The sequence below is a fragment of the Motacilla alba genome, chromosome 10, assembly GCF_015832195.1.
Source record: "Motacilla alba alba isolate MOTALB_02 chromosome 10, Motacilla_alba_V1.0_pri, whole genome shotgun sequence".
NCBI lineage: Eukaryota > Metazoa > Chordata > Aves > Passeriformes > Motacillidae > Motacilla > Motacilla alba.
Genome location: NC_052025.1, coordinates 9,981,411 through 9,997,195, shown reverse-complemented (window position 1 = coordinate 9,997,195; position 15,785 = coordinate 9,981,411). Strand labels below are relative to the sequence as shown.

General features: G+C 43.1%; 2 protein-coding genes across 8 annotated transcripts in view; both read right to left on the bottom strand.

Moving 5' to 3' along the window:
- Positions 1 to 476, bottom strand: part of SLC12A1 (solute carrier family 12 member 1) — a 47,121-nt gene extending 46,645 nt beyond the window's left edge. For 2 of the 3 annotated variants that reach the window (XM_038146794.1, XM_038146796.1), the window contains exon 1: positions 199 to 358. The gene's annotated coding sequence lies outside the window, so the exon portion shown is untranslated. Of the gene's footprint in view, positions 1 to 198 lie in introns of all 3 variants that reach the window. The other variant, XM_038146795.1, reaches the window with a different exon arrangement.
- A 1,961-nt stretch (positions 477 to 2,437) lies between these two features.
- Positions 2,438 to 7,913, bottom strand: CTXN2 (cortexin 2). 5 transcript variants are annotated; one of them, XM_038146802.1, is made up of 4 exons: positions 7,472 to 7,913; positions 4,667 to 4,722; positions 4,118 to 4,205; positions 2,438 to 2,885 (listed from the first exon to the last, which is right to left on the bottom strand). In XM_038146802.1, the coding sequence occupies exon 4, from the start codon at positions 2,829 to 2,831 to the stop codon at positions 2,583 to 2,585; it is 249 nt and encodes an 82-aa protein (XP_038002730.1). In that variant the 5' UTR covers positions 2,832 to 2,885; positions 4,118 to 4,205; positions 4,667 to 4,722; positions 7,472 to 7,913; the 3' UTR covers positions 2,438 to 2,582. The 5 variants fall into 5 exon arrangements, with proteins under 5 accessions (XP_038002730.1, XP_038002731.1, XP_038002728.1 ...); XM_038146803.1 differs by having other exon boundaries at positions 4,155 to 4,205; positions 7,472 to 7,910; XM_038146800.1 differs by lacking the exon at positions 4,667 to 4,722.
- Positions 7,914 to 15,785: the final 7,872 nt, after the last annotated feature.

Genomic DNA, 15,785 nt, shown 5'->3' with positions numbered 1-15,785 from the left:
ATCTTCAGGCATGAAGGAGCAAAGACAAATCTTCTGTCATCAAGGTCAGTGAAAATATGTTTGTTTCCATCTCCATGACTGAATGAAATCCTGATTCTTTGATGACAATGAAACATTTGCTACCAAGCAAAATGATTCTGTCATTTCACTGTCTTATTCCCATATTAGTGTTTTGCTAGGAAAAGTAAAGTCTCTTACCTTTCTGCTGTTCTCGAAAGTAATACTTAGGTTTTCACAATGCATTTCCAGAGATCTCTGAACTGTTATTTGCCATTAACTTTGTGTTTAGTTTTCCAGCATTGTGCATATATAATCAAGTCTACCTTATTCAGGGTAATTTAACTTACCATTCAATCCTGTGGTTTTAGGGAAGGACAATCTGCCTCTTTTATTCATGCATGTAGTGTGACACTCTCTTTGAGGCATTACAGACTCTGCCTTATTGGCCAGATTTTTCTCCTGTTTAATATACTGAGTAGACCATCCAATCCCTCTCTTTCAAAACATTTCTAGATGGTGATTTAGAAAGGCATTCTAGTTTGTTAACTTTTAACCAGCAAATGTACCTATCCATTACAATTACTGGGTTTATGGCATTGCGAAATTTCTAAGGGGCCTGAAAATACTTTTGTTATCTCCATTTCCCTCCCTGCTATGCCCGATTCTGCACAGATCATACTCTCTCTATCTTTCAGTTCTGCATATATAGTCATGCCGATAACAAGAGGTCAGGACAGGATCTGCTCACTGCATTTTATGCAGGAGCTTCAGTGAAGTCAGTGGGATCATTCTTTGGGGGGTCCTCCTACATGCAGTTTTAAATAATTTACTCCTGACCCTATTTGAAGTTTTACTCTGTATGTTTAATAAGCCTTTGAAAAATTATGTTCACTGTATGGTTTCTGGGAAGGCTGACTTCCTGGTCTTTTTGGAATGAAGAAAAGAGCAAGCAGGAAATTATGAAGCTTTGTGATTAGAAGGGAATTAAATAATTTGCTTCCAGCAATAGATTGGGTCAAGAATAAAAATAATAAGACAATATTGGGGTTCTTTGGATATGTTTGCAATGTTTGCTGTGTAGTTTAGAAATAACTGAACTATATTTAACCCAGATAACCTAAGTGCCTTCAGCACTCTAACCTGACAGCCCAGAGCTCAGCTGTGCTGATTAGATGTACATAAAAAGAATGGCAGTGTCAGGTCTCTGCAGTGGATAATCCTATCCAGCAATAACAGATCACATGAATTATTGTACTGATATCTACCTTGGATTTTATGGCTAAATTAACTAGAATAAATGCAATATACTGAATCTCTGAGGGTCTGGAATTTTTTTCTTATGTATAATCTGAAGCAGTTGAAAGCCCTTACATTCAAGAAATTGTTTGTTTTATAATTTAAATGGACCAGTGTAGATTAATATTGGCTGTTCATCTCTTGTATTTTTCAGACAGGAGATTAATGTCCTTCTCTGTACAATCAAGTATTTTATGTTCCAAATGGCACTTGAGGTCTGCTGTTCCACTGTCTGCCTCTGCCTAGTATATAGGGCAAAAGGAATAACATGTATTTTTCAGAATACAGGGAAAAGAAAACAACTGCTGTAACTGATCTCCTTGTCTTAGCTCCTCATTGCAAACAGATCTGTTTAGCAAAAGTGACAGTGCCTAAAATTCTAATGCCAGCCTGCTTAAAAACGGAATTGAATTTCTGTCAAGTACTGTCACACTTGCTAAACAGCTGTGTGTATGAGGGTGACCTTGAATATCCAGATTTGAATCTCTGCTTTTGCTCTTCCACTTCTGCTTTGATAGGATCTCCCATGACCCGTTCATCAGTGACAGTCTGGGTCATACACTGTGCACAACTGCTGGAGCACTAGCAGAACAACCGGCTGTGGAGAGTGCTGCAGTGTACAGAGCTCTGGACCCCATCCCTCCTTGAGGGCTGGGTAAAAATGGGTAAGCAGCATGATTGTGTCTGCTTTGGCCTTGCCAGGCTGGTCTAATTACTGCTGGGGGCTGGTAATCAGAGAGTTTAAGTTCCATTTTAAAGTGAATCATCTTCTGTAACAAATGGAATAAAAACAGGGACACATACCTCCTGCAGGCGCCTCCTCTAAGCCACAACCGTTTGTTGTCCTCCGCTTTTGTATCCTCAGTGTACAAGTACAGACACTGAGTTTCAGAAAATTGTGTTGGATGAGGAGGTCAGAGGGCTGCCACTTAAACATTCACCATTCACGAGCCTGTCTTTTTCTTCAGCCTGTCATGACGCACAGTAGACATGAGATCCTCCTCTGAAGAGCCAGATGTCATCTCATCCTTAAAATACTGGCCATGGTAACTGTCTAGTGATTTTTTTTGTACTTGTTTGCTGTTAGCCATTTTTTATCTACCATTCCGCTGTTCATCAAATAAAAGCAACATGAAGTACCTTTTCAGTTTGCAACAAATATTTATTTAACAAAATGGATGCCACCAACATATCTCCAAAATGCAGGTATGTATAACAAATGTAACAACAGTTGGTTTCCAAAATGAAATCAACATCAAATTTAAGGCAGGATATTCTGTGAGTTTTCATGCAAGAGCATATTCAAATGTTCCTTTATCCAACCCCTCAACTTCATCTTCCCACGTGGAAGAAGGCATACTGCTGTAGGGGTCTAGCAAGATTTTGAAGCATCTGATAATTAGAAGTCCCAAGAAAACACACAAAATCCCCACAAAGGCAAAGCCAGTTTTTTGTTCTAAAGTCAAAGGGAAGGCAGACATTTCGTTGACGCTCATACTGGCTGAAGTGTTGCTGCAGTAATTACTGCTCATCATTGGGCATCACATCCTGGTGGCTCTGTGGGATTTTCACCTCTATTGCTTCTTTGCCTGCATAGAAATGTCAAATCAGTGTGGTTAGCTCTAAATGGGGTGCATATATCTGAGCTGTAACATATCAACATTTGAAAATGAAAACCAGCTTGGATTTTAGAAGTGTCCTGTTGTCTTTTCACATTTAAATTATTGTGATAAAATTGCAACTGTTAGCCTCTACACACCATTCACTTACTGGCCTCTGTTTTGAGACAGCAGACTCAGAATTTTCTGTCTTTCTGTCTCCTCAAAACAGAAATTTCAGTTGTTTCAAACAGCATTTTGTCAGACTGGGCACAAGTCTACAGATTGTGATTTGGCAATACTCTCTAAGGTCTCTACATGCAGGAACCTGATATGTTTCCTGAAATGGCTTTATATCTCTGTGCTTAAACTAGTTAAACTTGCATTGACCTCAAAGGCAATTTCAGCTAAATAATGTGGATTTTACTCATTTGATTTAGCTCAGAGTCTACGTAAATAGATCCAACTTGTAAAATAAAAGACTGTGTGTGCAATTTTACTGCAATCTTGGGCTCCAGTTTCAGAAAAAATGTTGGGTGTATTTTGAGCTTGTAAGAAAGTGAGCAGATTGCTAAAATCCCTATACACATCTACTCCTGTGTATGAGCAAAGACTGGTGAAAGAAGAGAAAACAGAATTAAATTCCCTTTCCCTAAATCTTGCTCTCATTTGTTTCTTTCCTTGGTCTTCCCCATACATACCCTGCTAATTTCACAGGCACAGTAAACAGATGTGCCCCTGCTCCTCAGGGGCTGACCCTGACGTGTGTCCTAGAGAAGCAGGATGCTCAAGCAACTCCACCCCACTGCTGCCACCAGGAGAACTCTGCATGCTTCCAGAAAGGAAAAACTTCTTGTATTTGTCTTTTTAAGGAGATCCTACCTATAGATTTTAGTTGGGGGTGGGGATCATTTGCTTTATTTTAGGTTTTCCATCAGATATTGCAATCACATCTTTCTTTTGTATCTATAGACAGTGGGAGAATTGGAAGGCTGGGACATCAAAAGCGCCAAAGGACAAAGACATTTTTATTCTAAGGTTAGAACTTGAGGTTTTCTGGCTCTTGCTAACACCTATTTAACGAATGTGCCTCAGGGGAAACTCTTTTTATTAACAATTCAACCTCTTTTTCCCCAGGGAATTGCCAGTATCCATTTATTTCTTGGCAGAGTAATTAGGCCACTCAGAGCCCTGCGCTGCCATGGCTACACTGCTTCAGGTACCTGCACTGCTCAGCCAGGTTAAAGGGAGTTCCAGTACCTCTGCTCTGTGCTGCAGCCATGGCTGAGAGGAGCCATACTCTGAGCCAGCCTACAAACAAAAACAACAGAAAAAGTAAAAATAACTTTTGGTATTCCCAAGCAGACAGAAATGGACAGAGCTTTTATCTTGTTTGGTGTCTCCTTTCTCACTTCAAAATTTGTGGGTTTTTTGACTGTTATCCTAAAGAACAAAAATTTTAGAACAAAGAGCAAAAGGGAAAAACACAAGTATGTATTTTTTTTTTTTTGCACTAAAGCTCAGTATAATAGATATTAAATGTTTCCTGTTAGTATTTACACATTTACCAGAGCATAACAACCAATGTTCTGTTTATTCTGTAGACGTTTGTATGAGATCTTTCCTTGTTTTGAATTATATTCTGTTCTTTGGGTCATGCTGTTTTAATTCCTGTCAAGCTGGAAGAAAAATCCAGATACAGCCTATAGGAATTAGACAGAATGTCAAGAACCAATATTTATTTTCTGAAAATACTCAAAGGTAAAGCCCACCTGCTGAATGGATTTTCATTGGGCATACTTCCAATTTTTCTATTAAGTTTGACCTTCTGCAGAAAAAAAAAATTACAGAAAGTTCAATATCACAAATTTATGTTAGAAGTCAGTTGATTTCAGCAAAAGCCAGTCAAGGAAAAAGAAATACTTTCCAAAAGCCCTAGGATAATGGGTTATAAAAATTAAAAACAAGGCTTATACAGGAAAATTATACGTAGTCACTAGCTGGAAAAGCCAGACTCAAAAATCCCAGTTGCTCTCTTGAAAGACATTGAGAAGAATTTTAGGAGTAGGCTGGCCATGGAGAGCCCTGAATTTGAACTGAGTCCAGACAATTAGGTTTGTGTTTGACATAACATTTCTTCACCACAGAGTAATTTTCCAAGAATATGACTTTCAGTCTTAGTAATTTTACATCTTACACACTGGAATTAGATGAGATTTGTTTGTACATTATGTGCTTGTCAGGAGACATTACGGGACAAATCTCTGTGCAAAGCTTGATTGATGCCGAAATGTGGAGAAACTGATATCTTAGTCTTATTTAACAAAAGTTTGCCTGAAAAAGCTGCATGAGAAAACTCTGTATTTTGCCTGGGGGGAGTTGGTTCTGGGAAACTCTAATGTGCAGCTTTGTGTTCTTCTGTTCCTTGTCCTGAATTTCAGAAACAGTAATTGAAGCCCTTAAGTTCACAGGAAATTTTGTTCTAATTATGTGTCCCCAAACCCATGGTACCTTGCGTACCTTTTATTGCTTTCACATTTTAGTGCTGCACACAGGTTAGATGTCCTCTCCCAGTTAGTCAGATACCTTTTCATTTGCTGCAGTGTATCTGTCAAAGTCCTGAGTCAGAAGACTCTGAATGCTAACTAACCTGGCCTGGATCCCAAAATCCTCAAAGATAGCCTTTAGGACAGCATCAAGGGGACAGGCGTTGTATCATTTATAATCTGCAGAAACATTTTGTGGGGGCTAACCCTAGATAGATATTGATCTTTTTTTTACAGGTCAGGATTCTTCTCCTCCTTAGATTTGTTACCCATATAAATGCTGGCAAGAAGAAAGGCTCCTTAACATCCTGCTGTGAAATAAAAGGCCACTGGAAGTCCTTCTGAGGCCAGAAGAAACAGAGTCCTCAAGAAAACAGGAATGAGGAAAACAGCTTAATCCTGAGCTAAGAAAAACTGAGGTATGAGCTGGCTGCACCTATGGGGGGATGAAGGATGAAGGGAAACAACAGGGGCACTAGGTATTGTGAGGCAGCTGGAAGGAAGATGTTGAAATTCTTATTCTAGCAGAATCACCAGCCCAACCCTGCCAGTGTTTGGTGTGAAGATCGCAGCCTCAGTTATTTGGTGGTTTGGGGTGACAGGGTGTCATTTTTTTTTTGGACCTAGCCTTTACTCTCAGGTTTACAGCGAGACTTAAGAAGATCAAGAAAATAACCAGGATAATCTTCCTGGGGTTCTGGGTTTCAGTCCTTCTCTCACAGAACCCCCTACAGGATTTTTTTCTAGTGGCTCAGTACTCAGGAAACTAGTATCTTTACACGATCTCAAGCTGGGAGCATTCATCCTCTTGGCATGACTAAGCCTCAGGTGCCTAAAATCTCACTTCCTAAATGACAGTTTGTAACAAACTTGATCACATTAGTGGCCATCTGTTCTCTTCTTGGACGTCTACAGCCCAACTGCTGGTTCACGGATGTGGTTATTCTGAAAGTACTTTGAATAGCTTCAGTCCCGAGCTTGTGCTTGAGTAACAGCAAACCTATCTTGGAAAGGGACATATAAACAGGCATTCTCTGGGAATGCAATGCACCTCATTTGGAAGCACCTCATTTGCCCTTAACTATCTGTTCAGGGAAACAAAACTGTATTCCAGAAATGCTATTTCAGAAATTGGTCATAGAAGGTGGCAAGAAAAAAAGATTAACAATGGAGAAATCCTATAAAATAGACTAGAAATAGAAATCAGCAGGAATATGGAATTCTCTGAAGAGTCTGAGCTACCTGAGTTAATAACACATGGCCAGAAATGCTGCAAAAGGAGCACTGTGACCACACAGCCGACTTGTCATACTCATGTGCTCACTGCATGCCTGTATTTTCTAAATTGCTGGGGAGAACACTGTATCTTCAGGGTATGGGTTCTAAGACATTCAGGGAGCTGAAGGTAGGAAGGCCAGGACATGGATGCTCAGCAAATGAAGGCATGGCTTACAGCTCTGCAAAGAGAGCCCCACACTGTGGTTTTGCAGCACGGTAACTCAGGGTGCAAGCAACACTTTTCCACATAAACAGTATTTCCCTGCAAAGAAGGAGCAGCCGAGCTGTGACACTTCCAGCCTTCCAACAGGGAACGAATTGCCAAAATAAGATTTTATCTGTAGCAAATACAGGAGCCTGGAGTCTTCATTGGATGAGAGCTTCTGTGCTCTGAATTCATATACGTGGTCTAGATTTGAGTAATTCAGAGATGCAGGAAAACAAAACGTTTACTAGCATCATCCTTAACTTGGGAATGTGGAAAAGTGTTGCCTGCTTCCCAGGGGATGGAGGCTGAGAGAGACCGAGCACCTGCAAAGCAATTGTTGCTGTAGGATGGCGCGCCCAGCCTTCGCTTTCACCGGCCCCGCCACCCCGAGGGAGGCAGATTCAGGCGCTTCCCCTGCCCTGCTTCCCCCGCCGCCCCGGGTGCTTCCCTCCGTCCCTCCCTGCCCCCGCCGGAGCGCGGCCGGGCCGGGCCGGGCGGCGCCGCAAGGTCAGCCCCGCGCCCCGCGCCCCGCCCGCGCTACGCACCGCTGTCCTCCGCTGCCGCGCTGCCCATGGTGGCGGGGCGCGTTCCTCCGCGCCTCCGGCCCGCCGCGCCGGCCGTCCAAGGTGCAGGTTGGAGTCCCGACGCCTCGGGGCGCGGGGTGGTCCCGGGCGGCGGGGGCAGCTCGCCCGGGCTCCCCTCGCCGCCCGGCGGTGCGACCCCGCCGGGAGATGCTCAAACCGTCCTAATTAAAAAATTAAACACGGCCGCTGCTGCTACCGCCTCCTCCTCCACCTCTTCGCCCGCCCCTTTCCATCGCTATTCAGCCGCGCTCCTCTCCAGCCCCGCTTTTCACGGATTTAACCCAGGAGCGTGGAAACTTCCTGCAAAACACTACGTGCGGTGCATCGGTAAGGGCCGGCCCGGGGCCGCTGCGGAGCGGGGCGGGAGCAGCCCTCCCTCCTCCGCTCCGTACCGCCGCCCGGGCCGGGTACCGGGGCCTCGAAGGCCGGGTGGTCTCCGCAGTGACGGAGAGCGGGGCTGCGGTACCCGCAGGAGGGGCCGCATCCTCCCGGCCCCGGCACCGCCGAGAGGCGCAGCCCCGCCGCCGGCGCTGAGCAGGACCTGTGGAGCCGCGCTGGGGGCGGCGGGGCCGCTGCTCGCCGAGAAACAGCGGGCAGGCTTTCACACGCTCGTCTGAGGGGCGTGCTGAGCCGAAAGCCTCTTAGGCTGTGCCCGCAGTGTGGCCTCGGGTCCTCCCAGCAGCTCTAACAGTAATAACGATTAAAACATAGACTTCGCTTTATAGCCTTTCATTAGCCGCGTTTAGCTGACGCTGGTTGCATATTAGAGAGGTTTCTATTTACCACAACAGCAGGTGTTTAAGTTGGATTAGGAAAGAAGATTCATTTTCCCACAGCTGGATCTGTATATATTGCATTAATAAATCATAAATCTGTTTCAAATGATAGTGATTCCATATTTGTGAATCATCCGGGTGAATACACCCTTGCAGGGATGCACGTGGGTCAGTGGAACAGGACTGTATCACACTGTCATGCATCATGAGACTGCTGTAGACCTACTAAAAGATTTTGTTCTATGGAAAATAATTTTAAAACTCCTCATGTTTCTTGCTACATGCAATAACAGTATGATAGGTTAAACCTTCTTCTTGAAATTATCTGGGGAAAAAAAAGGGTTTTGCCTTGCCTGCCATTTTAATGCCCAGGTCCTCTGCTGTGACTGCAGTGAACTACCAAGCACTGAGTCAAAATACAGCTTTCTCCTGCTGTTAAAACTAATGGTTAAACTGGTGGTTAACTATGTACTTGCTAATGGTTATTGGTTTGATTTTCTAATGCTGCATGATTAGTCATGTGACAAACAATGTCTGTAAATCAAGCTAATTTTTGAAGTGCCTCTCATATTTAAAGATCCATGAAGACTTTATAAATAGATAGTTTTAAATAGTATAAGATTGTGCTTTCAGAATATGTATATAGAACCCCTATGGTTCCTAGGGAGCTCTAATTTTCTTTTTTAGCCCTGTCCCTGATTTACTTGGGGGCCCCATGAAGGTCTCTCACTAGACTGAAAGCTGTAGTTTGAAATTTTGGGAGGAGCAAATACAAGGTCTCAGAATTTCAGAGTGCCTCCTCAACCTGACATAATTGTTAAGGGAGAGTGACAGAAATCCAGGGATTCCTAATAATTGCTGAGCATTGCTATGCTTGGAGAACCTTACTGGAGATATGACTGGGGGAGTAGCCAGGACCACTCTGACTGCTGTGGCTGGGAGTGAGGGACAGCATTGACAACAGAAACACATTCTGAGGGGGTGCTTCTTGCCTCTTCTGCCAGAATTTAGGCATGGATGCTGGCCTTTCACTACTGTTTTCCTGAAAAAGGTTTACTTGTGGGATATTACACCTTATAGATACATTGTCCTTTTGTCTTGTTATTCTTAGAGGATTGAAGTATTTTTTTTTTAACACTGAAATAATTGTCCCTCTTGTACTCTGGCTTGGCAGAAGTTGCTGAAATTGTGTGTTTATTTCTAGGAATCTGACACTCATGTTCTATTCTGAAGACTTCTGACTTTATGTACTGAAGATCCACTTTTCTGGAATTGAAACTGGAAAAGAAACTGGCAGCCAGCAACAGGGAATGAGTCTCCTTCATCTACCAGTTACCAGCAGACAAGTAGCACTGTTTTTCTGTTCAAGATGGTATATTTTAAAATGGAAAAGTGGTGGAATAACAATCTTTTTCTACATTTAGGTTCTTTTTCACTTGAAATTCACAAGTTTTTCTTTTGCATGGGAGAAGTGATTTTTGGTAAGGCAAATGGTAGCAGTGTATGTGAATAATTCTGGATATAAGGACAAAGGGAGCGTTCATTACTCTTTGCTTTCAATTTCTTTATCAGGATCCATCTTTTGTATTCAACTGACAGTTATTATTACTTTCATCTGACTTCAATCATATTTGCTGTTGATTTGATCCTTTTTTAGGGAGTGCTGTGTTTCCTCAAAGGAGAGCCCTTGATCACAAATAGAGATTTTATAATGATCTAGTAATTTGTTATGTTGAGTTGGCAAATTCAGCTGGCCTAATTTAAGGTTGGGCAAGACACTTAAAGCCAAGTGGGTGTCAGTCGGTGAAAGGCAATGTGGAAGTCTTAGAGCTATTAGCTGGTCAATACTTTTAAAGTTTGAGGATCACTTGAGTGGTGTAGGTGTCAAGAAAATGTAACTGTTTTGATGGATAACCAATTCTCTTGTAACTTGCTTTTCAGCTTAGCTTTAAACAGCTAACAAAGGAACAGCGTGTTCCTTTGTAAGCAAGCTCTCCCTTCAATTTCTAGAAATTTTAAATGGGCTGAAGTGGGTAGAGTCAGGGAAGAATATTGCGCACAGAAAAAACAGATCGAGTTGAAACTTCCCTCCCAGGCAAATTTAAGCAAGTTTTTTGAGAATATGCATAATCAGAAAGCAATAATATATAGGGGAGATAAAAGCAGTAATGGAGGCACACACCAAAAGCAGGTGGATTATATATTAATTTATGTATTGATCACAGTTGCAACTTGGAATTACTTAATGTAATTGAAGGTATTTAGCATTTTTAAAAGAATAAACATCTATTCTACCATGGTTTTTTTACGTAGTCTTAAAAGATCTGAATCTCTATTTGGGCTTGTTCAAAGGCTGTGCTTTTACCATACTCTGACTAGCAACATAGAGTCTACAGCTCTGTGGGTCTGTAGGGCACTGCTTTGGTGACTCCTGGGAATAGGGCTGAAAAACAAGTCCTACAAAGCAGTCTCCCCATGTTAAATGTCTGACTAGGTCCACTCTTCAATTAGGAAAAGCGTAGGGATTCAGAAGAAAGTTGAAAATCACCCCCTTTAAGTTTAGCCAGTGTTAGTGTCGGGGAAGGTGGAAGAGTGCAAGAGTACAGTGAAAACCAACAGTGCCACCTTGTGTGGGTGGGACGGGAGAGTTCGTCCCTGAGGAGGTGAATGGCCCCCGAGGCATCTCCAGCTCTTCCACCCCGGCATTGGGGCCAGCTCCCTGCCGGGTAGGGACAGGGCAAAGGGGAAGGATGAGTTCCCTTTGGACCTGCAGGAGGGAGGTGTTTGCTGCCTCACTTGAAAGGAGAGGTGGTGGGTATGTTAGGGGCACTCAGCCTGACAGTGGAAGGACCAACAAACAAGCAGGTTGCTCAGTTGTCTCCTTTGCAACTCAGCAGCTAGGGTAATGTCTGGGGGAAGAGGGGTAACGTGGATCGTTTCCATGTAGGAACGGTAAAAGTGCTACCAAAATTCTGGTCTTATGCATTCTTTTAGGGCTAAAAATAGGTGATTAAGATTGAGACTCAAGCTGTGGTCAAGGGTTGCACAACACCGAAGAAAAATTTTATGAGACTTAGGGAGATGTAAGGCTGCCATGGGGGACAAAGAAGTTAGGTCCCTGCAGATCAAGTAGAGCAAGTCTCCTGTGTGACTGATACCATGTTGTTTCTCAGCCCAGAAAGATAATGCTTAAATGCAAAGAGAGCCTTTGGGGGAAATAGTATTTGCTTTACTATAGGTCCACTATAAGTATGCAAAAAAGGGTGCCAGTTGCAGAGTAGGGTTAATTTTATTTTTTTTTAGCACAAAGTAAAGCAGTGTAGGTTGGGTGCAGCCTTAGGCAGTGCAGACTGGTCTGGAAATACTTGTGTCTGTACAAAAAGGAATCTTTAAATAAGGTATGAAAGTAAAAAAAATATTTACAAAGCAAATGTACTGCCAAAGGAACCCTTCTCCAGCTGTACTTGGGGCTTTCTGGAGAAGGGACAGGGTCTAAAAAATGCTAAGCACATTTAGGTACCATGGCAAACAAAAGAAGAAAAATGATGTGTGACATATCCACCATGTAGGTTGCTCTGCTCTCTCTCATATAAGTGAGAACTGAAAAACAGTAATTTACAAAAAAAAGTCAAATGGATTTAAAAGCTATGAGGCTCAAAGGTCCCATTTTATGAAGTTCCGTACAAACTGACTTTCAGGAACATTGAGTTTTTTCACAAGTTCCACCTGATAAAAGTATTGATGAATGGCTTTTGATCATGAGTTAACCAGAAACAACAAAAAAAAATTGAGATAAACAAAAGATGAATTAAAGCAGTCCTTTCTAAAAGGATGATGATACATATTTGTTCATTAGCATATTGGGAGCTATGCCTTGTTTGTCACTGAGGACTTGAGATTTACTGGAGAGTTACTGTTTTGAAGAGAATGCTGATACTTTAAATACACATAATTATTTTACCTCAGTAACCACTTGTACAAGACACTTTCAATAGTAGTTCCTTTACAGTTGCTTATATTTACATATATATGCAAGAACATTAATAATATTCCATTATCCTCAACTCTGTGTGTGAATTAGTGCTGTCAACTCTGTGCTTGCCAAGATTGTACAGCCATTATGCCATACACCCTACCTATAACTGTGAAACACTATTTATGTTAGGGAATGACAAGAGGAATTTGTTAGGACAGCAGATCAAGAACACTTGTAACAGTGTTGCACTAAATGAAAAATCCCCTTTTAATAGGAACATTCTTCAGAAATCTTGTCTGTCTCCTGTAAGAACATGAACAGAGGCAGAAGAGATGTTGGAAGCCCATATATCAAAAGACAATTTAAAAATATTCTCAGGAGGGAGCAGTAGTGTGTAACAAAGGAGACTTTCTCAGCACAGGAAGTGGCATGGAAAGACGATGGTTTCCTTTTTTTCACTTAACTATGGTAAGTAGATTAAAAAAAAAATTCAATCATTTTATACTCAAGAGTCTTGCTAGGGAAAAACTTAAACATTTTTCAACACAGTTTTGTAGACCAAAGAAATTCTACTTTTAAATTCCAGTTCACCCCTGTCAGATCCCTAACAGCTCTTTGTGGCATTTTTATTATTGTTCTTTGAGAACAGAAATACTGAGTGATTGTGTGTGAGACTTGTAGAATAGGAGACAAGACTCCCATAAAAATCCTGACACAGGCAACTGAGCTGAACAGAATGTTCTAAATTGGACTTGTGGTGTGAGGGAGACAGGGCAAAGCTACCATAACTCCTCCAGGCTTTTAGCCAGACTATGCCCCAGTGCAGCCTTAATACAAAACACCTCTTCATCTTTGGATGTGTATGGATTGTGCAGTTCTGAGTATTTACTGCAAACCCATTGTGTGACAGTGGAGTTTACTGGTACAAAACCGTGCATGCTGGGCTGTGGTGAGTTGATCTTGGCTGGCCAACAGGTGCCGACCAAGTTGCTCTAGCACTCTTCAGCAGGATGGGGTGGGAGAAAACAAGATGGAAAAAACTCATGGATCAACATAAAGGCAGTTGAATAAAGCAAAGACTGCGTATGGAAGCTAAGGAAAACAGATTTACTGTTTCCCATCAGTCCAGCCACTTCCTGGAAAGCAGTACACATAGCAGTTACTCTGCAAGACAAATGTCATAACAAATGCCCTCTGTGCCCATCATTTCATCTCCTTTTTCTTGGCATTTGTTACTGTGCAGATGTCATACGGTGTGGAATATCCCTTTGGATAGTTTGGGTCAGCTGTCCTGGCTATGTCCTGTCCCAAGATCTTGCCCACCCTCGGCCCACTGGTGAGAGGGGAATGTTGGAGATAGAGCTGTGATGCTGTCCCAGCAAACACCAACATGTTATCAACTCCTTTCCAGCTGCCAGTAGAGATTACAGCACTGAGGGCTGCTGTGGGGAAAACTGACTTCACCTCAGCCGGACCCACGGGCCCAAGAAGCATACAAACGTGGGGAGGCAGCAACTGAAACAGCCAGTAGATTATTCGGAGCAAGTGGGCAAACTGTGTGTAAGACAGTCAGCAGCTCGTGTTATTGCCACAGGCCCCTCAGCACAGGAATTCAGTGTCAGCTGCTCGGTGCCATAAAACTGCTTTAGGGAGGGGAGGATTCCAACACTTGAGGTGCTCTGTGCAAAGCACAATCAAACAGAGGGTCTGCTAACCTGAACATGGGAGTTACTCCCCTTCAGCCTGAAGAAGTGAGAGCTGTAAAATGCAATGACAGCAATATCAAGTAAACATTAACTATTCCAGCAGTGATTATTATCGCAAATACCGAGATATTTATCTAATTATGGTTAATATGTGAACAGAATTACATCTCTTATCAGACCTCTGGACATGCCTTTCTACCTTCATCTGGAATGGCGGTCACTGGGGTGTTTTACAGTGGCTTTGAGTGCTTTCTCCCAAATCTCACATGTTACCAACACCTGCTATGACAGTCAGGAGGACAGACAAAGGAGAGTCCCAGCAGCTCATAAGGAGTTTACATCCAAAAGCCACATTATCCAAAAGCCACCAATCTAAATTCATTGCAGAGGAGTGAATGGCTTTCCTTATATAATAGATATTTATATAATATTTGGTTATCCCTTTAGAAATGCTTTTGTACTTGTGGTTAGTAAAATGATTAAACTTTGTCCAAATGATAAATGCTTTTTTCTTCTTTTAAAAATATTGCTTATTAGAGAGTGTCCATAGGAGGCAACAAAGATGGTGGAGTGTCTGGAAGCCTTATGAGGAGCGACTGAGGTCAGCCTGGAGGGGAGAGAGGGGAGACCTCATTGAGATCTTTGACATTGTCACAAGGGGAAGCAGAAGTGCAGCTACTGACCTCTTCTCTCTGGTGACCAGTGACAGACTCAAGGAGACAGCATGAAGCTGAGTCAGGAGAGGTTTAGGTTAGATCAGGAGAAGGTTTTTCACCCAGAGGGTGGCTGAGCACTGGAACAGCCTCCCCAGGGAAGTGGTCACAGCACCAAGCCTGAGAGAGTTCCAGAAGTGTTTGGACAATGCTCTTGGGCATATGGTGTGACTCTTGGGGTGTTTTGTGCAGGGCCAGGAGTTGGACTGGATTATCCTGATGAGTCTCTTCCCAATCAGCACATTCTATGATTCTATATTTGGTCTGAGCTGTCTCAACAGAGGTTAAGGGTTGTTTTTGTGTCTAAATCCTTCAGAATTCAGGCTCCTTCAGTTCACAATGAGTGTGGGGATCTTATTAATGTAGAAGGGTACTGAAAAGTTTGGAAAAAGACCATACAAGATTTTTTTATCAGAAATGGTGTGGCCAGCAGAGCTAGAGCAGTGATCATCCCCCTCTACTCACACTGGAGAGGTTGCACAATGAATCCTGTGTTCAGTTTTGGGCCATTCACAGCTAGAAGGACGTTGAGGTGCAGAAGTGTGTCCACAGAAGGGCAGCTGATCAAGGGTCTGGAGCATAAGTCTTGTAAGGAGCATCTGAGGGAGTGTTCAGCCTGGAGAAAAGGAGGCTCAGGAGGGACACTATCGCTTCTGACTGCCTGAAAGGAGGATGTAGCCACGAGGGAGTCGGTCTCTTCTTCCATGAAACACGTGATAGGCTGATAGGACATGATCTGAACTTGCACCAGAGGAGGTTTAGGTTGGATATTAGGAAAAATTCTTTCACGGAACGGGCTGTCCATCACTGGCACAGGCTGCACGGGGAAATGGTGGAGGGATTGCAGGAGGGATTTAAAAGACGTTAAGATGTGCCACCTGGGGACTTGGCTTAGTGGTGTACTCAGCAGTGCTATATTAAAGGGTGGACTTGGAAATCTCAGGGTCTTTCCCAGCGGAATTGTTCCTGCGCCTGGGCGATTCAGCGCCTCAGCGAGGGCGGCTGGCTCGAGGCGCAGCGCCCGCCGTGCCCGGCCCCGCGTCGCCATGGCAACGCACAAAGCCTCGGCGCGCGTGCCTTCCCCCGGCCGCGAGCGGCGCTCTC

What these genes read in the sequence shown, in the direction of transcription:
- CTXN2 (XM_038146802.1), bottom strand. Translation starts at nt 2,831, where the DNA reads ATGATGAGCAGTAATTACTGCAGCAACACTTCAGCCAGTATGAGCGTC.